General features: G+C 44.1%; 1 protein-coding gene across 1 annotated transcript in view; it reads left to right on the top strand.

The window, feature by feature from the left end:
* Positions 1-22025, top strand: part of NSD1 (nuclear receptor binding SET domain protein 1) — a 60263-nt gene that overhangs the window by 3115 nt on the left and 35123 nt on the right. Inside the window, exons 3-5 of the mRNA XM_066560433.1 lie at positions 12740-12872; positions 15803-15975; positions 17890-20464. Coding sequence (XP_066416530.1) covers positions 12740-12872; positions 15803-15975; positions 17890-20464 — 2881 coding nt within the window. The remainder of the gene's footprint in view (positions 1-12739; positions 12873-15802; positions 15976-17889; positions 20465-22025) is intronic.

Here is a 22025-nt window from a genome sequence, read left to right as displayed (position 1 = left end):
ATTGTTTTGCACGGGGATTTGTTAATAGCCCTGGCACCTGCTGCTCTCAGACATTTCCCCAGACAGGGGAGGTTGCTCAGGTACCATTCAGTTGTAAAAAGAGATGTGCATATTCCAAACTAAAACTATTTTAAGTGCCACCTTAATCTTCCCTTAAGGGTGTCTGAAGTTTCCAGCAGCTCCTGACAGATTTTGTGTTGTGGAGAAGGAAATTATAGCATCAATTCTTGGGTCTTGTTCTCCAGAGGTGGTGATACAGTAACTGCTGGCAGCTGCTGGCTTGCTGCCTTGTGCACATGTTGGGCTATGGCCATTTAAATTTAAATGGGTGGTTGTTCTTGGACATCTCTGTTCTTTATTTACCATCCTGATGAGTTTGTCTGTGGTGCTCTCCTGGCATTTTCAAGTTGCAGAGGCCCTGGGCAGCGTTATGAGTCCAGACTCCAGTGCTGGGGAGGGTGGGTACAGCCACTGAAGGTCTGAGTGCCATAGATATTGCTTGAATTCAGGTATTGCTTGAATTTGGATGCTGAGGAATAGGAGCAAGGTGGAGTTGTTTCTTGCAGAACTCCCATGTGGAAATTTTGCTCTTCTAATGTAACTTTTGATGCCTTAATACTTCAGTTTGTTGGCTTGTTGGTTTTTAGTTAGTACACACAAAGTATGTTTGAACAATTCGATTTGCAGAGTTGAGCGTTCAAGGAAGCAGAGAGTTCTTGGATTCAGGTACATGTGGGCCACTCCTGCTGTGTATACATTTCGCATTCTCAAGCTGTTTTCTCCATGAGACCCTGATGGTTTCAGACTTCAGGATGTGCAGAGGCTTGCATGAGGCTCAGTGTTGCTTTCATTATCGTTTCCTTGTTGTCCATTCCCACGATGCAGGACAGTGAGGAAGTGAGGTACAGGGAAATTTAGAGCCAGATATTCTATCCCAGATGTAAGAATTGCTGCTTCCAGAGGCTGGGTGTGAGGAATGAGTGAGGCATGTGTGTAAGGCTCCTGGAAGGTTTTTGCTTTACCAGAATCACACTGTTTGCACTGTGTTAGAAGTACTGAAGGCCAGCAGAGTCCTCTCTAGAATTAATCCATTATGACCTTGAGTTGTTTTCTAATCTGCAGCTGTGAGAGGATACTTTCATTATAAAGTGTTGGTGTTGCCTGTGTGAGAGTTACTCTGGTGCTTGTTCTATTAACTGATGTCTGGTGCCATTTCTCTCTCTGCTAAAAATAAAATGAAGGAACTAAAGCCACGTGATCCTCACTACTCCTGTAAACATTTCTGAAAGAATCTCCTACTACAGACTGTTGATCCGAGGTGTAACTAACTACTGATAACATTATATCCCTGAGATACAGTAGATATGGCAGTGGTTTGTTTTAGAAGGGAACATAAATTTCCTTGGTTAATTGACATCTTCCTGGTAGGAGATGAATTCTCTTTGGCTGTCAGTGATTCCTGCAAGCATCATCTCCTGCTCTGTGCATCTGGAGAGAACGGAGTCTTTGTGTGCTACTGTCCCCATGCCTGTGATCTGGCACACATCCCCCTTTGCCACTAGGATTTACACTGTTTGGAAGATGGTATTATTTCACAGAAAAGAGCTTGTAGCTGGATCTTGCCTTGCTGTGCAGCCCAATGGCACCCACCAGGTCTTGTCCTGAAGGGCATTCCTGTTTCAAATAGCTCTAAACTCACCTATAAAGGACTTCAGCCATGGTGAGTGTCCAAAGGAATGGGAATTGCCACCGTGAGGGTCCTGTCCTTGCCTGTGTTATTGCTTGACCATAAATTTTTAAGGTCCTTAATGACTTCATGCTTTCACGGTATGGTGATGCTGCATTGCCGCTTGGTCATGGGGAGGTGTGAGTGGGGGGTGTTAGGAGCTGTCATAGCAGGACCTGCAGTGTGTGAGGGTGTGAGAGCAGCTCCTTCGGAGGGTTTTGAACAGTCTGTAGGATCCTGAGCTCTCCTGCACAGCTGGTTGGATCCTGAAAGTGTTTAATCATAGCATTTGGCTGAGATTGCCCTTCCTCTCCTCGTTTTTTGGTATTTGTTTTCTGATTGCTGATTAGGTGTGAAATATCTGTTTGTGTGCGTTGTGTTACAGGAAATGACTTGGTTTCTCTAGAAAATACCTGGTTTGTCGTGTGAAATTTGAATGACTGATGCCTTTGCGGTTCATGTTCTGAAGCTGAACCTGTCTGTTTGCAAATAGCAAAACCAGAGGTATTTTCTTGCAGATGGGACAGTTTTGAAAGTGATGTTTTACTGCATGTAATGACAGAAACCTCTGTGTAATTTCTGCTTACCAAATTTAAAACTTACTTTTAAAACTTGAGCAGGAGAGAAGTTGTTCAAGCAATGTCCTGGTTAATATACTGTTTGCAGTTGTAAGTCTGGCAATAGTAGTAATTAAATTGGCTTTTGCAGGTGTTTTTTTGGGTTGGATGCTGCCTCTCAGACCCTGCTAAATGACTATATGTGCTGGTGATTTCTTTTGGAAGAGTGTGTCTCCCACAACTTGAACCTTTTCTTCCTAATGAATCTTGGGTTGTTGAGGGTAGTGATTCAAGTTTTACTGTTAAAACTCCTTCTCAAGCCTTGGTAAAATTAAAATCAATGATAGTGGCTCAGTTTGATGCTATAGTAGGAACCTTTGACTTCAGAGCAGCATATTCTGCATGAAGTCATGGATTTGTTTATTGCCTCTTGCAATGTAGCAGCTTCGTGTTGTACCTTACTACACCCTTGTTCCCAGAAGTGGGGTTAAACTGTACAACAATTATTAAGTGGGGTTTTTTTTTAGTTTCCCTAAGTTAACTGAACAAATCTGTAGCTCGCTTAAGAGGTGAACTCTAAATATGGCCAAGTTACTTTAGCCCTAAGAAAAAAACAGTGTTCTCTAAGATATAATTGAGATGGTATTAAAAATACATTTGTAACTCAGAAATTTGTGTTATAGATGATGGTCAATTTTCAGTGCAGTTGCTTGGAATATACTTTGGCTTTTCTTGCCTGTGACTGCCAGCTTATGTATAGTAATTTTGATTGCTTTTCAATTATTTGCTCTGGCATTTAGAAAGGCAAAGGGAATAGAAACATCCGTAAGAAGAAATCAGGCAGGGGGTTGTCTTGGGAGTTTAAAAACTCAACAGTTTAGGTGAATGCCACTTTTAATACCAAAAAACGATGACCTATGTTTTGTTCTGTCTGCACAGAGCCATCTGGTGAAGAATGGTAACACGGGGGAGTTTGTCATGGCTGCAGAGCTGTGGTGCCATGCTGAGGAAAACTGAGGTGCAAGGTTTGGAGCCCCACTGCAGTTCTGGCTAGGAGCACAGGCACTGCTTTGGCTGATCTGAGTGGGTGCTCCTGACCCCAGTGCCAAGGACAGGGGAAGATGCTGCCATGTGCTGGAGCAGGTGCCAGCTGAAGAGCTCTGTTCTTGGTACATTAGAAATCTGGTTCCAGTGTGGCTGCTCACAGCAGTGATTAAATGTGTGACAGAGATAAAGATGACCTGGGTGTGCATCCATCTCTTTTGTGTCCAAAAGCATTGATGAAGCCCAGAGGAATTTCAGCAGTTTGTCTTGCCTCTACTGAAGGATGGTAAAGCACTTGTTAAAATTGACATGCTGCCTCTTCTTGGTTATCATAAAGATTTATCTCACACAGTTCTTTGGAAAAATGGCAGAGAAGTTGGGAGAAAAGTCACCTTGTGTATCACTTCTTTCCCTCTCAAGGACAGGCTGGTCCTGGCTGGATGCCTTCACTGCTGTCTCTAGCACAACCAGAGCAGAAGGGCTGTGCTGAGTTGTCCCAACTCATTGCCTGCACTGGTTGTAGGCTTGGCAGTGATGGAGCTGCACAATCCACAGGTGAATGAATGGCTTTTCCAGCAGCATTCCCTGCTCTCTCTGTGGGCCTGAGGTGCTGCTGGGGTTCTGGGTGAAGAGCAAGGCTGCAGGTGGCAGGGACACCACATGAGTGGCCTCAGGGAGGGGAGAGTTTTGGGAGCACTGTTGGTGGCTGAATGACAGGGAAAGGGCAGCACATCTCTAGTCCTGGAGGCTTCCCCTGTGTTTTCCCATCCTCCTCCTCATGGAGTAGGCCACTGGGGTAGGAAGGATTGGCAAGAAAAGCTTTGAGTGAGTTCTTGGTAGGGAACTTGTTCTGTTGGTCACGTGCGGTAATTGGGACAGCTGTGGATGCTGCTGGAGATAGCACATCCCACTGCTGGGCTCTTCAGGAAAAAACAGCTTTACAGTAAAATAATTATACAATAAAATAGCAGAGTAATTTGTTTTAACCTTCAGACACTCATCAGAAATAATGCACTGGGGACTCCTTTTATATATTCAGGCATTGACTTTTGCATGTGAGACACCAGAAGTGTTGAGTTGGGTGGAGCAATTCAAGTGTTGCATGCAAGCCAGAGGATGGAATGCCTTTTGGTGTGGTATTCTTTAGGAAAAAGTGAACAGCTAATTTCCTGCACAGTAGTATCTCAGCACACTGGAAACTGCCAGTTTCTTCTCCAGCTCCTGTAGTGCCTGCAGTACTGAATGTGCAGGGAGGTTCTCACCCTCAGCCCTGCTTGAAGCTTCCAGGTTCCATTTGTTTTCGAGTGTGTTCATGACTTTCCCCTCCCATTGTTGATGGAAAGATAGAAACCTGCTGTTGCCTCACAAGAAGGGTGAGGAGCAGAGTGGTTATCACCCTTTTAATAGTTCCTCCCCTTGCCCTGATGTTGCCTTGTTGTTTGGTTTTCCCCAAAAAACACCTGTTCAGCCTTCCTACTGTTCTGGCTAACGTGTTGACTGCCCGCAGATTCCTAAATAACAGCAGTAAAACAAGTCAGGTTCCTCTTGATTCTAGTTGGCAGTCTTCTTAGAGGATGTTCACAATGTTTAGGAAGCTGGATTCATCACAGAAAGGTTTGGAAGCCTCTGGGAAGCATAAGTTTGTAGTACCTGGTGCCTGAAGCATGAACCTTCCTCAGGTCATGGCTTTGAGTGTGGATGTAAAGAAATAAATAAGCACCAGATAAATTTATTGCCCTGCTAGTGTTCAAAAGTTCTGATTTCAATTTTAGTAGGAATTCAGAAAAAGCAGTCAAAGTTTTAAGTGCAGATTCAAACTTAATTTTGTATGGATAGAAATTTTGTTTCTTTTGGAAAAATGGTGTTGTTGGGTGGGGGACTTAAATGCTGAATGCCACCTCATTTTCAGGAGGTTATGGTTTTGTGTAAGAGGCATCTTTTTGTTTGGACTAGCAAAGTGGGATTATCCCTTCTTTCCTGTGGGTAAATAAAAACTTCTGCAGCAACTGAGATTTGTAAGCCCCCCCTTAAATGTTTGTTGCTTTTAAAGAATCCCGTGGACTTAAACACAAACAACATCAACAACCAGACCAAAACGAGCAACAAGCCAGTTGATTTTATTTAAACCAACCCAAACTCACACTTTCTAGCTGCTGAGGTTTTGGTACAGTATTCACTCTTTGCACTGTACATGTTGTTCTCTAGTTCTGCTTCATTCTGGTTACAGCTTAAGCTGTAATGAATAGAACATACATATATAAATTAGAATAGCCAAGTTTCATTTTGCACAGTTTGAATCTGTTTTTCATTTCATGGATTTAGAAACTTCATGTCTGAAAAATGGCTGCTGTTTTTATCCGATGTCTTGCTTGTGAGCAATTTGATAATACATAGAGGAGCACAGAAGTAAGGCTGAAAAGGGGGAAAATCTGATGGCCTGGTTTCAGTTTGTGGGTTTTTTTGTTTGTTCTCTGACATAAGAAGATATTTGTGGGTAATTGTTCTTTGTGAGAATTTTCAAAGTTTTGGTAATGCCAGCAGTTCCTCGCTTGCTGAAACAATTAGTGCTGATTTAAAGAGCCAGATTCAAAGAGAATGTGGTTTATCATTTAAAATGTGTGCAGATAAGCAAGTATGAGAGTCTGTCCTCTGCTTGAGGCTCCTGGAAGTGGTCTGAAGTCTTCTGTGTGTTAGTGGATTTCTCTCCACTGGGGATCTGGATGAGATCACACCCCTTCTCTCACACTTCCTCCTCCTGCCTCCCTCAAACCTTGCTGTCGGGTGCATTTCTGGTAGTTGGGGAGCTGAAGTGCCAAAGCTTTCTCTTGCACTGCTCTTCCACTCAATTCATAAGGAGAAGTATCTCCACTGAGTGAAACAGGGATGCTGTTACCCAGTTATCTTGGAGACTGAAACTTTGTGTTCTCTCCTCAGTACATTCTTTATTTAATATCTGTATGTGGATAACTCCTGGGCTTGATAGAAATGCTTCAGGATGTAGGAATTACTCAAAGTAGTCCAGTCTGCTCTCTTGATTTTAACCTTTCAGCATAGTTCACATGTACGTATGGACCCTGAAAAACTTCAGTACCCTGGAAGATGGTAGTAAAAACTGGCCAAAGATAGCAAATACCTGCAAGCATACTGATAACAGAAGCTTGGTCTGTATCATAATTTCTGCTGTATTTTGCTAGTGAATATTTGATTAGTGAGTATTTAAGACTTGTGGATGATAATGATCCCAGATAAGAGGTAGTGTACTTTCTCAGACATGAATGTAGGTCAGATGCCCGTTGGCTTTTTGCTGCAGTGCTGAAGCTGAAGAAGACCGGAGCAGTTCGGATGAAGAGCATGTCCCCAGCATGCCCTGTGCATGTCCTCAGCAGCACAGGCTGCCCATGGGCTTCCAGCAGGCTTCTCCAGCTGCTCTGTTTGATTTGAAGCTTGCCATAAAGTGCCAGTGTGATTATTACTCTGGTTTCTTCAGATATGCCATTGCGTGCCGTGGTTTGGGTGAGGGTTTTGTCCATGTGGGCTCCAGTTGGGCCTGACCCTTTCCTTGTGCAGGGATTGATTCATCTAAATTTTGTCACAGGGAGTGCAGGGTCAGCATTGCAGCCTCTCTCTGTAAAGGCTTAAAGCTCCTGTGTTTGGTAATGGTACTTTGTATGGAGGAAAAGTAGCAATCTCTGCTTGCTTTGTTTCAAATATTTCTTAAGCTATCAAGCACATACAATTTAATTCTCTCTCAATTTTCTTGGGTTTTTTGGGTTTTTTAAATCAATTTGGTTTTGATTTTAGAAAATGTTCTTTAAAACACAAATTTTTGCTAATGAGAATTATTATTTCTAGCTTCCATCACAAGCAGTTACTAATTTTGCTTTGTTGTTGTTCTTAGTCTTCCTCCTTTTTACCTTTCCGTGCAGCATTCTCAAGCAAAGGTTATTTCCCAATTCCTCTCTTTCCTTCTCTCTGTGTCTGTTCATTTCTCAGTGCAGGAGTGTTGGGGCTGAGTGAAGTAATGAACCATGGATCACTCAGACTTCTTTCCATTCTCCCTTCATTAAGAGCAGTGCAGAGGTGGGAGTTGACCTTTTAACTATCTGTCAGCAGCAGTCATTGTATGGGAATTGCATCCACTGCTGCTTCATTTCTATGACCAGAGTTAAAGGATCTGGATCCCCTGGGACAGGAGCTGTATGGACAGCTCAGTGCTGAGGTTAAAACTGCTCTGCTTTGTATTAAACTCTGCTAACTCAGTGAGGATGTGCTGTAGCTGAAGGGAGGTTCCATCTCCTGAAGACTCTTGGGGTAGCTTTAGCAATGCCCTTCCAGGCTTGTTCTGGAATTATTTTAATAGGAAAAACTTGCCCCAGCTGCTGCCTGTCCTTTGTGAGGGCAGAGGGTGAATAACCTGTTCTACTGAAATGGCAGGAGCTGGGAGTGGCCTGTCCTAGGCACAGGGCACCTGTGACACCATCTGTGGGGTTGGTTGTGTCAATGGATAACTTCTTTATAGAATCACAGAATGGTTTGGGTTTGAAGGGGCCTTAAAGACAATGTAGTTACAATGCCCTGCCATGGGCAGGGACACCTTCTGGTAGATGAGATTGCTCAGAGTTCCATCCAGCCTGATCTTGAACACTTCCAGGGATCCAGGAGCAGCCACAGCATCTCTGGGCTACCTCTACCAGGGCCTCATAACCTTCACAGGGAAGAATTTCTTCCTCACATTTAATCTAAACCTACTCACAGATTATGGCCATTCCCCCTTGTCCTGTTACTCTGTGTCATTGTAAGTCCCTCTCCAGCAGATTGTCAAGCCCAAGCTATCCAGGCACCTTCTAATGTCATCTTTCATTTTGGTAGGGTTTATTTCTGGTAAAAAAAGCTGATCTTGAGCCATTTCAGCCATCTCTGGCATTAGTGGCTCACAGGAGTTAGATGGGCTTCTTATCATCTTGTTCTGTTAAGAAAAAAGAGTGATCACCAAACTTGAAGGCATAAAAGGTGGTGGTGGGGGCAGGCTGTGGACTGATCCTCAGCAAGCTTCCAGTTCTAACTGATAAGAAGTAGGTATTGGGAACAGCTTTATCCTGGGCATAGATGGAATGCAGGGAGAAGCACGAGAGTTGCTGGCCTGGGAATGAGAAGGTTTGAAGAGAGCACTGGAAGTTTATGGGGCAGAGTTGTTGCTGTTTCTGCCCCTGGCAGTGATGTTTGGGCCAGCTCATGTGTGGGGTGTGACTTACCTGCAGCTACCAGTGTGGTGAGATCTGCTCAGGAGATATCCCTATCCCGTGCTGCTGCTGCAGGGCCCTGGGCAGGTATCTGCTGGACACTCAGAGGAAAAGGTTATTAGTGTCATTGTTCACATTCTATTGGTTAATTACCCTTTGGATGTGGCCACCTCCTTTTATTTTCATCCTTGGCTTTGATTCTGTTCAGTTTGTGCCTGAAACAGGCTTGGCAGAATCTTCCTCCATTATTTTTGGGGGATCAGTGGCTTCTTTCTTGCTTTTCTTCATCATCCTTACACACAGTGTCTTTTGCTGCCCCAGCCTTTCTGCAAAACATGTTCTGTCCCTGGCTTCATGAGTAACATTGTTTATAATTAAGTCAGGAATAAACTGCAGTAGGGGTTTCTTGGCCAAGTATTTCCACGATGGCTTTCCAAAGCAGGTCTGAATTGGAAGTGTGCAGGGCTACAATGGCTGCAGATCAGTGCTTGATCTCTGGACAGATGTCTCTTTGGGTATATGAAATTGCAAGTTTGCAATTGCCTGGAACAGCAGACGTATCTCTGCCCCTCTGTGTGCAGTCCAGTCTTGCTGTGGCTCTGCCAAGGTGGTCACATCCCTGCTCACGCTGTTGGGGCATGTGGGGTGTCTGCAGCTGCATCCCCAGCTGCACTGGAGAGGCTGGTGCTGCTCTGATTTTTATTCAGAGATGTCCAGTGCTGCAGGAAAGGTGCACCCTGTGGCTGTCAGCATTGTCTGTGTTTGTGGGCTTCTGCTTTGTGCCACTTGGTCCAGCAACATGAGTGGATTGAACAACAGCTTCCAGTGACGGAGCCAAGAGTGGTTACTGGATAAGTTATTTTTTCCACTTTTTAATGATGTGGTTATTTTCAAAGGAGGAAGATTAGTGACAGACAGTTGAGGACTGACAGTATATTTACTAAAATAAAAACACTTGGAAATTTAAGCTTTCTTTGCTTGATATGTTTCATTATTTGCTGTATGGTGAGAGTTTCAGGAGGGTAAAAATACTTGGCTTTCAAATAGAAAGCCTCCTTCTCATGAAGCTGAGCACCAACGTTTGGTGTTTCACTTAGTGAGTTGCAGACTGGTGTGTTTGGTTGATGTAGTACAAATTCAAGAGGTGACTTAGCAGGTGGTTTTTGTGTCATCCTGCTGCTGAATCTTGGCTTGTGACCCCTTTCACAGTGATCAGTTGGGGTCTTTGGTAGAGAGGATTTGATGAAAAATATCTGCAAGGTACAGTCTTGTTTGGTCCAAAAATAGCACAGAGTGATCTGAAATGCAGCATATCATCGAGTTTGGGCTGTAGCTTGTCCCATCTGAACAGCAAATGATTGCCAAACATTTGATAACAGAGTAGACAGTGCTGACTCCCTTGAGGAGAACTTCAGACAATACAAAACTTTGTTGTTCCTCATTAATGGAGAAGGCCCTGTCCTTTCCTTCCTCACTAACCAAGGCTCTTACCTGGTTTAATTTCTTCAGTGTATGGGTTACAACATGGGTTTTTCCCAATCTAGCTCACAAATTTTCTTGTTATTTAAATACTTGAATATTTCCATGCTCTGAAGGTGAACAGTGCTGTGATCAGATGTATGGGACTACATCTGAAGTTTTACTTTTTTAAAAAACTTTGGCTTTCCTCAGCTCATAGAAAAGTCACTGTTGCTGCAGGGCTAAATTTTTGGCCATCAGGATTTATCAGCACTTTAATCTTGGCATAGTAAATACTAATTTTTATAGGAGTGAAATTTGTTGTATTCTGACATAAGAAATATATGCTTTGGGGCTGTAATTTTTCTGTCATGCTGCAGAGTTTAGAGGAAGAGACTTAACTGTACCTGGAAAGGACAATAATTGCTTTTGCTCCTCTGCTGTTGGCTATTCAGTGTTACACGTTTTGAAAGTCTAGCAGATTTTTTTTCTCGTGTAAAGAAAAAGAAAATGTTAAGGCATCTCTGGCAGGTTGCTGGGATTTAGGGAGACTTGAGAGGAAAATTATGCAAGACAGTGACCTGCTGCAGTGCATCCTGTCACGAGGCTTCCCTCAGGACATGATGCTTCCTGATCTGCCTCTCTGACCCACTGGTGGGGACTTTGTGGTGGGTGATGGTGAGTCCAACACCTGACTGCTAATGCCGGGGAAATGAGAGAGGAAACTGGGCAGGAATGAGAATAGCAGCTGACTTCTTAGAAAGAGGTTTAGGCATTGTCTGAATAGTTTCTTGAAAGCCACCTTTTCACTCGGCTGGGGTGTTGGAGGTTGACAAAGAGTTGATTTAAATGCAGACTTGCCTAAGGGCAGGGGCTGCGGGTGTCGTTCAGGTGGATCAATGTGAATGGCTCTGGCAAAGCTCCAGTGAGGTTTTACTGCTCTGTCCAGTGCCTGTGCTCAGGTTACAGTTGTCAGTAAGATACACATCTATTGTGTGTGTATGCACAGCATCGGAGATAATCAGCTGGGATATACATGTACCCCTCAAAGCCCAGGCTGGAAATCTGTAAAAAAAATTGAGGCCAAAGTCACATTTACAAGAGCTCAAGCCGCGAAACAGACTGAAAAAAGAAAAGGTTTGCATCTGAAAGTGCATCTGCATTTTAAAAGCAACAGCTGAGGCAGCACCTCTGGTCCTGTGCTCACAGATCCAGCTGGAGACACAGAGGGTGCAGCAAGGCAGTGGCAGAGAGAGGGGCTGCAGCCCCTTGCCCCGTGCTGTTCACATTCCCTGTTCCTCAACTCCTGCTCAGCAATAAGTTATTGTGTGGCTTTTGATGAGTGAGTGAGAAGAATTTCAATAATGTAGTCCGTAACATCAATACGTGCCTTTTCTCATGTGACAGGGTTTATTCTTTTGTGTTTTCTTTAACCACATGAAGAAGAGCCATAAAACTCAATGAGAAACGGAATATACCTTTTATTAGAGAGGTCTGTTGTGTTTTAGTTGCTGGGATGTTGAACTGGGTATGGCAAGAGACATGCCTGGAGCAGGGTGGTTAGCAGGATGGAGAAGTGAAGCAGAAAGGTGTGTGTTTGTGCTGTAACAACTTTAGTGAGGAGCATTACTGGGGTGCTTCTTGGAGCTCTTAAAATGCTGAACCCACCTGGGACGTGTTGGTGGGTGCTGCTAAACAGGCAGGATACCCCACAACTGGGTACAGGTACTCTTGTATCCTGTGAAAACCTATTGTATCTCATCTTGGCTCAATTATTCACAACACCAAAGCTCCTGGATCCTCTCCTTGGCACAGGTCCTGCACATGTAGCCAGAGAGGCTTCATGCTTCACAAACAGCGCAGGATCTGCTCTCAGCACCTGGGCAGTGACACAGAAATGGCATTAAACACTTTAGGGTTTGTGTATTGAAAGATTTCAGTGTTCTTGTGGCTGCTGCACAGCCCTGAGAAGCTGAGTGGATTTGGGTGGCTGTGTCTGCAGAGTTGATACTTGTGAGCAGCTTTTGGAGACAGGCAAGGTCAGTGTTGTGTCTGTGTCCTAGAGGGGGTGCCTGCTGTTATACTCCTTTCTGCTCTGTAGTTGTGGAGCAAAGCAACACCAGATCTGCTCATATAAGCTAAACACCAGAATATAAATTTTTTTGTGATTGTGCCTGTCTTTAGTTTCAAATATTTCCTGGTGAAGCTTTTTCCTGAGCACATATGAGAAGCAGGAAAGTTACTAACTTGTACATACCAACCTTTTTTTTTTCCCAGTTGATAAACACTTGCTGTTTTTATCACGTTTTAGTCAGGAAAATGTCACTGTCTCTTACTGCTACTTTTTCGGTATGTTGCAACCTTTGAAATTAACAAACTGGTGCTGGTGAAATAATGGGGTCTAGTAGTGACTCCAAATATTTACCTGTTCAAATGTGTGAAGTTTGAGTGCAGTCATTTACCAGAGGTCACGATACTTACTAAAAAAATAACAAAAACCTTCTCAAATCCTCTTATTGTTTTGTTCTTGCAGAAGAATGGGGAGAACCATTGTGTTCTTTGAAGGTGTAGGAGCCACTAAGTAAAATCAGGATTTGCTTTTTAATGTAAATGTCTCTGCTGTCCCGTGTAATCTGCACACAGGGGGGGAGGCAAATCTCTTCAAAAGCATCTGGAGCTTTAGTGATTTCTTGTGTTCTGGTTTTTCCCCAAAGATCCGAGCCAAGAAGAAGCCTCCAGTGAAGTATGAAGTTGGGGATCTTGTTTGGGCCAAGTTCAACAGACGCCCATGGTGGCCATGCACAATTTGTCATGACCCAGTGCTGGACTGTCACTCAAAAATGAAAGGTACTGTATCTACTCAGGCCACAAAGTGGTGGTGTTGTGTATGGCAGGATGCTGCAGTTTTTAATTAATTTTAAAAGCATTTCTGGCCTTTGAAAGGTGTGAAGAAGTAGACTCTGCTGTGGAAAACAAGACCTGGATCCATAAAGTAGAGCTAAATGAGGGAGGTGGCAGGAAGAAGAAGGGGCTGGGGGTGATGAAGTGGCACAGATAGCTGTTGGACATTTAGGCTTTTCTTCCCAGACTGGAGGAAGGACAGATAGCTGGGCTAAGCTCAGGGCAGTGCAGAAGAAAGAGCAGCCTCTCAAAAAAGTTATGCAGAGAAAAGGGAGATGGATTAGAGAGGTGGAACAGGTGAGGACGCAGAGCTGGGAAGATTGGAGTGTGTGAGGACACAGAGAGTTGTTCTTGGAGAATGGGAGGTTGGAGAGGCTGAGAAGTGGAGTGTGGGGTCGTGCAGTGTAGCTGCTGAGTACCTGAGGGTGTGATGGGAGCATGTGCATGGAAGTGAAATTTTTGGGTCTTGTTTGGCACAAAAGAGTAGGGGGCTGTTGATATGGAAATTCTGGAAAAACCAAGAGATGGAGCCACGTATGTGACTGTTTAGGGTGTAGTGTGAGTGAGCTGAGTGTGAGGAGGAGAGATGGGCAAATATAACAGAGCTGTGGGTGCTTGACCACAGGAGAGAGCCAGGAAGGGAGAGAGTCTTAAAAGATCAAGACAGAGATAGGTGAGTGATGGAGAGAACAGAAGGAAAATGAGGAATTGTTTGCTTTTACTATCACACCAGATGCCATGGGGAGACTGCCACAAACAGAAAGGCTTATTTGTTCCTGGTTTCCCCTTCTGATTCTTTCTGTTCTCTGGGCAACTAGAAACCCCTTGAACTGGTGTCCTCTGCCACTGACAGCTCTAGACTGGTGAGATTGCCACTCACTACTGGTTTTGTCTCCAGGTTTTGTGGCCCTTGCCAGCCTAAGCACAAGTGCTGTGCATGAGTGGAGTTCTTTTTGGGTGGCCATCAGCTCAGAACCACTGCTGTTTCTCTAGACATGAAGTAGCTTTTCCTATGTGGTGCTCACATAATCCCCAAGCCTGGTTGCTGAGGTCTTCTTTCTTCACCTCCCCCTTCATCCTTTGGGGAGACATTTATCCTGATTCTAGGGAATAGGGAATGTGCTATTTTAAATAGTCTGTTTCCAGCTCTCAAAATCCTGTCAGAGATGTTTCCAGAAGATATGCTGATATATATTGTCTCCCAGCGTCTTTCTCGTGAAGTTTTGGGCAGGATTTAATGTATATAGCTGTCCAGTATTCTCCTCTCAGCCTGTGCATGAGGATTGATAATGAAGGAATTCTGCTGGGAGGAAAAGCTCTGTCAGCAAGTTCCAGGAAGGCCTGATCTCCAGCCACATGATGGACTCACTCTCCCACCATTGTTTTATCTGCGTTCAAACCAGTGGAGCTCATGGGAAAAATACATTTTCCAGCTGTGGCTGTATGTAATCTGCTTGTCCTCCCTTCCCAATGCCAAGGTGGCAAAGCAGGTGGATCTGAACTTGGGGACCTTGGGGCAGGAGGAGCTGGGCTCTGTGTGCACTGTAGGAAGCTCAGTCCTACTGCCTTGGCTCTCCTGTTGCCAAGGGAACAAGCCCTTCAAAACAAGGCAGGTCGCTTCAACCTTGTCTCTTGTGCTGAAAGCTCTTCTCTTGGGATTTGAGGAATGGTGTTTAGTTAAAGGCAGTTTACCTTTTCTCAGCAAGCTCTTGGCTTGGAAGATTTTTGAAGCTGGAAGGTGTAGGCTCAGTGGCTTCAGTCCCAGAACTGTGAATGGGGTGGATGCAGCCTGTGATCTTTGCACTTGGTTTGATGTTGTTCTGGTTGTTGTCATCCTCTCAGTGGTCTTGGTTAGAATCTCAATTTTAACATCACTTAAGGCCAGGCTGCTACATTGTGCTGGCACCCTGGAAGAGGCAGCACAAACCAAATGGGCTGGAAGTGTAATCTCCCTGTTCAGGGGGTGACGGTGTTTTCACAGGAGAAGGTTAATGCATTGCAGCAAACTGCAGGGAGAAGTTTATATCCCAAAAGTGTTGTTTGCTCTGTTCCAATGCTTGTGACCTGTCCTTTTCCATCCAGTACTGATTCAGTTCCTACTTTTACCATGTGTGTTCAACTTTCTTGCATAGAAAGTACCTTTAAAGCATCTTTGAATGTGCTCCTATGATTGAATTTCTTCTCTTTCTCTGCACGTCTTGTGCCTTAAGTATGGAGAAACTTACTGCAACTAATTTTGTGTCATGTTGTACCTAATCTTTTCAGTGTGTGTGCATGTGTTTGCTTAAATGCTGCTGTTCATGTTTTATGTCCTAAATAAGACTTTGGTATTAAAACATCGAAGAGGATGGGATGTATTGTGATGGGGGAGGCTCAACCTGTGTGAGTAAATCCTGTCCAGAAGGATGTCAGTTCTGGGTGTTCCCAGCACTGCTCTGTTTTCCCAACGGTCAAGTGCTCTGGACTGTTTAATCATTAATCAGGGAGTAGCAGAAAAAAATGTTCTGCCTGGTGTGTTGTGTCTCTCAAGGAAAAAATATTTAGATATTTTTACCTTCTTTTTTTTGCAAGCAGTCTTTGCTGCAGGAAGATGACCAATCATAGGCGTGTTAATCAATTGTTTGTAAAAACAAAAAAAAAGCCCAAACAATTTTAAAATAGAACAGTAATGTAGAATATAAATATAGACAGTAGCAAACAAAGGGGTCTGCCTTAGTTGTGAATAGAAATCCCCAGAACTGGCATTTATGTGGGAATGTTGTTAAGCTACATGTAATTGAAAATAACCTCTCAAATAGTTACTGTTTTCTGTGTCTCTTTTTGTGTCTTTATTCTGTTACATACAAGGGGTAATTCTGTTAAATTTCTTGAAATAGTTTCCGATGGGAGACCATACCGAGAGTATTATGTGGATACCTTAGGAGAAACTTCAGAGAAAACCTGGGTTCCTGGGAAAGCTGTTGTCCTCTTTGAAGGGAGACATCAGTTTGAAGAGCTGCCTGTTCTCCGGAAAAGAGGAAAGCAAAAAGAAAAAGGATACAAACACAAGGTGAAAGAGCTGTTTTGTGTAATATGTTTTTATTTCTTTGAATCTGCACAGTACAAAATATTCCTTTATGCCTGAATTTGTACTTTGACAGCTTCTGTGAGACTGCCTGCAGCAAGTCAGCCAGGGAAGGGATTCTTTGTATAGTTTATAAACTGCCAGGAGTTTCCAGGCTCTCTTCTATGCTGGGGTGTGGCCTGCTGCTTCTATTGCCCTGGACAGCTCTGGAAGGCAGAGGAATCTGGGCTCTGTTGGTGTGGGATCTGTTTAGCAGCACAGCCCTCTCCTGCTGTGGATTGCAGCACTGCTAAAAAACTTCTGTGCTCTCTGGCAGCCTCCTTTGGCTGATCTGAAACAGAGGTGGAGTTGCATGCTTCACTAGATCACTGGCTGAGATAAAGCAGTGGGGTTTTTAGCACTGCTTCAGTAATTCTCTTTATAGAAACCTGTTAGGACTTATAATTTGACTTGGAAAATGCTTTGTCAGTGAGCCTGTGGGAATGAGTTTTGTGGCTCATCGCACCATCTCCGTTTCCAAACATAACAGCCCTGAGCAGTTGTAGCCAGTTAATGTAATGTGACACAGGGGTCTGGTCTATGTCTTTAGGAAGGTGACTGCAGAAATTAACTCGTTAGAATAGCTGAAGTGAAGAACTACAGAGGCTACTGTGTTACTGTGAGAGAGCAAATAGTTATACTAGGCAATGGTATCTGGTTTTTCTTTTTCTCCTACTCTAAAGCTTTATAACCTATGTTAGTGCAGAATCGTCAGATTGAATGTGCTCTTCCAGATGTGAGTCCCTGGGGGCAGTGGCCTTATTTGGTTTTTCTTTTCCAAGGGTGTGTTCAGTATCTTCTTTAAGGACTTCTCTCCTTGTGCTCTCAACAACTAGTGACATGCTCCCAAGTAACTTCTCTGGTCCTAGAAGTGCTGCGTGGCTGAAATCTCATTCTATATGTAAATGGAGTGCCAGCATGCCTGCAGTAGAGGGAATCAAATGTTTGTTACTCACATAAATGTCCAGGTTTGCACCCCTGGAAGCCAACAAAATTGATGCAAAGCTGAGAGTATTTGGCTGGATTGCTATCAGGCTTTGTGAAATTTCTTGAATCTGCTGAGATGAGACTTTGTTGGTTTGGGTTTTTCTTTAGGAAAAAAGTGTCAGCAATGTGAGTGTTCCTCCTGCCTTGGAATTGGTTTTGATTTTAGGAGCAGTTGTGAAGCTCTTGGTTTGCTGTTGTGCAGCCAAAAACTACACATGCAGATAAGAAACAAGCTTCTTGTTGATTTTGAGTATTAGCAGAGGTTCCTGTTAAGTATGCAGAGAGCTTTCTGGTTTTTCTACAGATACAGAGTTAAACTGGGATACTTCTCAGGAATGAACATTGTGAACTTGATAGAGCACATCTTAGATGTGTGTGGAGCTCATGTTAGTCCCGAGGTGAGTTGATGGAGAGGGCAGATCGTGCTCTGAATTCAGGGGATGCAGGAAGAATCAACAATGAGGACAGCAAACAGGTCTGCTCAGATATTTTGAGGAAAACAGTGCTGCATTTGCCTTGTGAGGCTTGCTGGCTGTAGCTTTGCATTTCTGTGCCAGGGATCCATACCATATGCATTGCCCTTTACAGGCTGTTGTGTTCAGGGTGTGTTGGCATGCCAAGACATCTGATTCTTAGGAGACCTTTACTTTCCAGGGACCTTTTTACTGTTCTGGGAATGCACAGGGCTCAGCTGGAATGCAGGGTGCTTACCCAGGAGCAGTACTTCCTGTGTCTGCCAGACACAGTCTCAGGGAATTGTCTTAAAGATGCAAAATGCAGGAATGTCTCTGTGTTCTGTGCCTTGTGCTCCTCGCTTTTATTTCTTTGGGTACCTACTCAAATTTTGTCTTTTTTTTTTCTCCAACTTTTAAGGTTCCTCAGAGATTTAGGGCTAAATGGGAAGTCAGTGTTGGACAGGCAGAAGACATTCTTCTCGGGGGTCCAGAGGATCAGAAGTGCAGCCAGAACTCCAGCGAGCCAGACAGCGAGAAGGACGTGCAGCTGGAATACTACAGCAATGGCCCTGGAGCAGAAAGGGACACACAACTGAATGGCTGCTTAAAATCCTTGGCTTTTGACTCCAGACACGTGGCCAGTGAAAAAGGAAAATTGCACATCAAGCCACAGGTGAAAACAACCTCTGAAAGCAGAAAAAGGACTAGAGTAAAAAAGAGTGGCGCCAGAGGGGAAGCACCGAGGGAAGAAATCAAAGACAAAACACCAGAGAGCGTAGTTAGAAACGTGATTGTTGGGGACCTACCAGAGAAACACGCGTCTCACGAGCTTCGCCGGATTGCCAACAGCCTGACAGCAGCCAGTAGCACCAGGGAAAACCATTTGCTGTCCTCCTTTGGAGAAAGACGTTTTGAAAAGACACCTCTAAAACCAGACTATGAGAATCGTAAAGGTGACGCTCTGAAAAGCACCCTCCAAGGAGATTTGTTTTCCAGCTCATCTTTTGAGAGAGAGAAGAGCTCCCTGGGCATTTTGTGCAGTTCCAAGTTACAAATACACTATTCTGCATCTGATGGTGGTGTTGAGAAAAAACAAACTGAATCAGATTCATCCTCTTCCCTCTCTGATGGTGGGAACAGTGATGTAGATACCATGGACCAAAGTTCAGAGAGAGCCTCTAGTGCTCTTGAAGTTAGTGATTCTTCAGATAAAGTGGAGAAGGACTTTGCTATGACATCAAGTGGAAACATTAAACTTTCTATGTATCTTTCTCAGAAGAGCAGCAGAAGGGCCCGGAAGAAGTCGCACAGAGATCGCAAAGCTCTGGGAGGTTCAGTAACCAACAGACTTGATGCTGAATTTGTGGATGGGGAGCTTGAAGTAGGTTTGTCTGATGCTGAGATGCCATTGACACCTCTCGGGTGCTCTTCAGATGTGAGAAATTACAATCTTTCCCTAGCAAACAAGCACACTACCCCCCAAAGTGTTTCCAAGGATGGCTCCTGGCCTGCTGTTACAAATCAAGCAATCTTGAAACCGAAAAGCATGAAATTACCCGGAAGCAGAAGTATAAAATGTAAACATAAAGAAAAGGTTGCTGGGTTGGAGCCTTCTCTTGCAGAAGAGGAGGGTGGTGTGAATCACTGTTCTTCAGATACCAAAGGTTTCTCTGGCCTTTCAAGAGATTCTCTTCAGAGAAGTGGAAAAGTTGATGGTCAGAAACTGTTAAACAACATGCATGAGAAACCCAGGGATTCTGCTGAAATCGAAACAGCCGTGGTGAAGCACGTTCTGTCGGAGCTGAAGGAACTGTCCTATCGGTCCATGAATGATGATGCCAGTGACTCTGGCACTCCAAAGGCCACAGTACCTTTGCTTTTCTCTTCTGCTTCTGGTCGTTTGCCCATTGAACCAGATTACAAATTCAGCACCTTGTTAATGATGTTGAAGGATATGCATGACAGTAAGACAAAGGAGCAGCAACTGATGACTGGTCAAAATATAGTCCCATTTCGAAATACCAGTACAGGTGATGGTTCTGGAAGCAATTCTGCAAGTGGTCTCAAGTCTTTGTCTATTGTAGGTCCCCCATATAAAATAGAAAAAAATGGAGATTGTGTCCAGGAAACAGTAACTCCAAACTCTGCTATAAGCAACTCCTCATTTTCACGTGGTCCTCCAACCAAGTTGACAGGGATTGGTACTGGTAAAAGGGAGCCTGCGAGTGCTGCTGTTTCTGGGACAAACGGCACAAATTGCATGTCCAAACGCAACTGTTCAAAATCTAAGCAGTCATCAAAGCTTGGAGATAAAACAGTTTCAAACAGAAAGGACTTAAAACCAGGAGGGCCAAGTAAGTTGCTAAGTCGGTTACCCAGAGATTCAGGAGAACATTCGTTCCGTGGGCACAGTTCGGTTACCAGTCCTCTAGGGAATGAGGCAGAAGATACTGAGAGGAAGGAGTGTATTGATTTAACAGAGCATTCAACTGATGAAGACTCTGCCTGTCTATCTGATGACAATTTAGGTCGTATTGGAAGGAGACCTGAAGCTGGTAGAAATAATGAGAGCTGCAATTCTGCTGAAAATGGGGAGAGTCCAGACTTGGATTCAGAGGCAAATAGTGAGAGCTCTCTTGGTGATGAGTCTAATGATACCAATCACGTAGCACCCAAAAAGCGATGGCAGCGTTTTAACCAAAGCAGTGCTAGATCTAATAAGCACACCAGTAGATCTAGGGAACAAGGAAACTTGGAGAGTGCCTTTGGCCTGAATTCTCGTGGCTTTTCACTGAAGGGAAATGAGTGCTTGGGACGTAGGCATTCCCCTCATTCAAAGGTGCTTGAGGGAGACTTGGCAGTTCAGGACTTTGAGAATCGTTTAGACTTAGTTGATAAACGTTTGAATGTATGTGGTAAGCCAAACACCAGTGTGATGGACTCAGAAACAGAGCTTGGCAACTTTGCTCCCCAGTCTGAATTCTCTGCACAAGGTAAGGGAGCTGGACTTGCGCCAGAGTATTTGTATACATTTTACACTTTTTCATTTAAAGGATAAGTTACAGAACTTGTGGCTGTCTGACAATGTGAAGATATCTACGTCTGAGCAGAAGAAAGTGTGGGACTTTGGTTTGAGTTCTGTGTAAGCATGGAGGACAAAGGAGGCAGAGTAATTATGAGCTTGTATTCAGGTTATTGGTCAGAAAGTTTTGCACACATTAAAAATCTTTAGTTCTTCTGCAGTGAAAGGTAAAATAAGAATCCTTCTGACCCTGGGATTTTTTTTTTAACTTACACCTTCATAATGTGTTCCTTAGAGCCACAAGTTTGATGTTAGTGGGGTAGGTCAGTGCTAGAAAGTTCCAGAAAACTGAGTCTCAATGGCTGCTCTGTTTTTTATCTTTCATAGTGCTGTTTGACATAGTTTGTCTTTGGTTTGTTCTGTAGGAATTCCTTAAGATGATGTGTTGGGAGGTTTTTGGTTTTTAGTGTGGAATTTTATTACCTGCTTATAATGACTTGTGGAGCCCCACAGATTTCCTAATTTACAGTTCTGGTGTGGCTGCCTGATGGGTGAAAGAGAGAACAGAAGAGAGGGAGGCTGAGCTGGAGGTGGGTCTGGAATATGGCAGACAGAAATAAGGAAGCAGCATTGGAAAGGAAATGATCTAAGAAGGAGAGGAGGAGGCTTCTGAGGAGCAGAAGGCAAAAGAGCCCTGCCTCTCCTACAGAGGTGGGGACATTTGGTTAAAGCCAGTGGAAGAAATAAAAGGGTGTGTGGAAGAATAGGGCCAACAGAACCATATTCAACATGTATCATCCTCTGCCTTCTGCAGGGAATCTGGGGAAACACACCTTAATAAAACCAATAAAATTAGGTTTTTGCATAGGTTTCACCACACTAAATTGCTCTAATCTAATTGTGATACCATAAAATAATACAACTCATCATAATGTTGAGCTTGTGTGCATTCTGTCACTTATGTGTTCTCTCAGTGCAGATTTTGATGTGTGTATTTTGCTTTTTGTGGTTGCTGGAGGCAGCCTGCACTTCTGTTTCAATTGTGGCAGAGGCAGCTCCTAGCTTGGTGGTTGTGGGACCTGCCCAAGGCAAGTTGCAGCAGGCACAGAAAACAAGCCTATAGGGTGTAACACCTGGGGTAAAAGTTCTGGTTTTAAGTCATTCCCAGCTTAATCATTCACTGACTCTGGCTGGATCTGTGTGTTTTTGAGGACTGAAGTCTTATAGAGCAGGTGAGAGGATGCACATTCTGAGGGTTCTTCCTTCACACCGAGATCCTGGCAGGTTCTTACAGCTTCGTGGTGGTTTGGCTGTTGAAGCATCCCTGCAGTGTTGCCGTGTGAGGTGAAGATGAAGGTGTGCAGAGTGAGCTGGAGAAGAGGAGGTGCTGAGAGGCAGTAAAGTTGGGAGGGCAGTGGCAGAGGAAGGCAGTGGACTCTGGGTGAGGTGGCAGTGTGAGGAGTGTACAGGGTGTTGGTGCTGCACAAGGGATGCAGCTGCAGCAGTCAGGGCCTGGCTTTGCTGACAAAAGT

The sequence above is a fragment of the Molothrus aeneus genome, chromosome 15 (genome assembly GCF_037042795.1).
Source record: "Molothrus aeneus isolate 106 chromosome 15, BPBGC_Maene_1.0, whole genome shotgun sequence".
NCBI lineage: Eukaryota > Metazoa > Chordata > Aves > Passeriformes > Icteridae > Molothrus > Molothrus aeneus.
The sequence above is the reverse complement of the archived record's forward strand: the minus strand, read 5'-3'. Positions and strand labels throughout refer to the sequence as shown.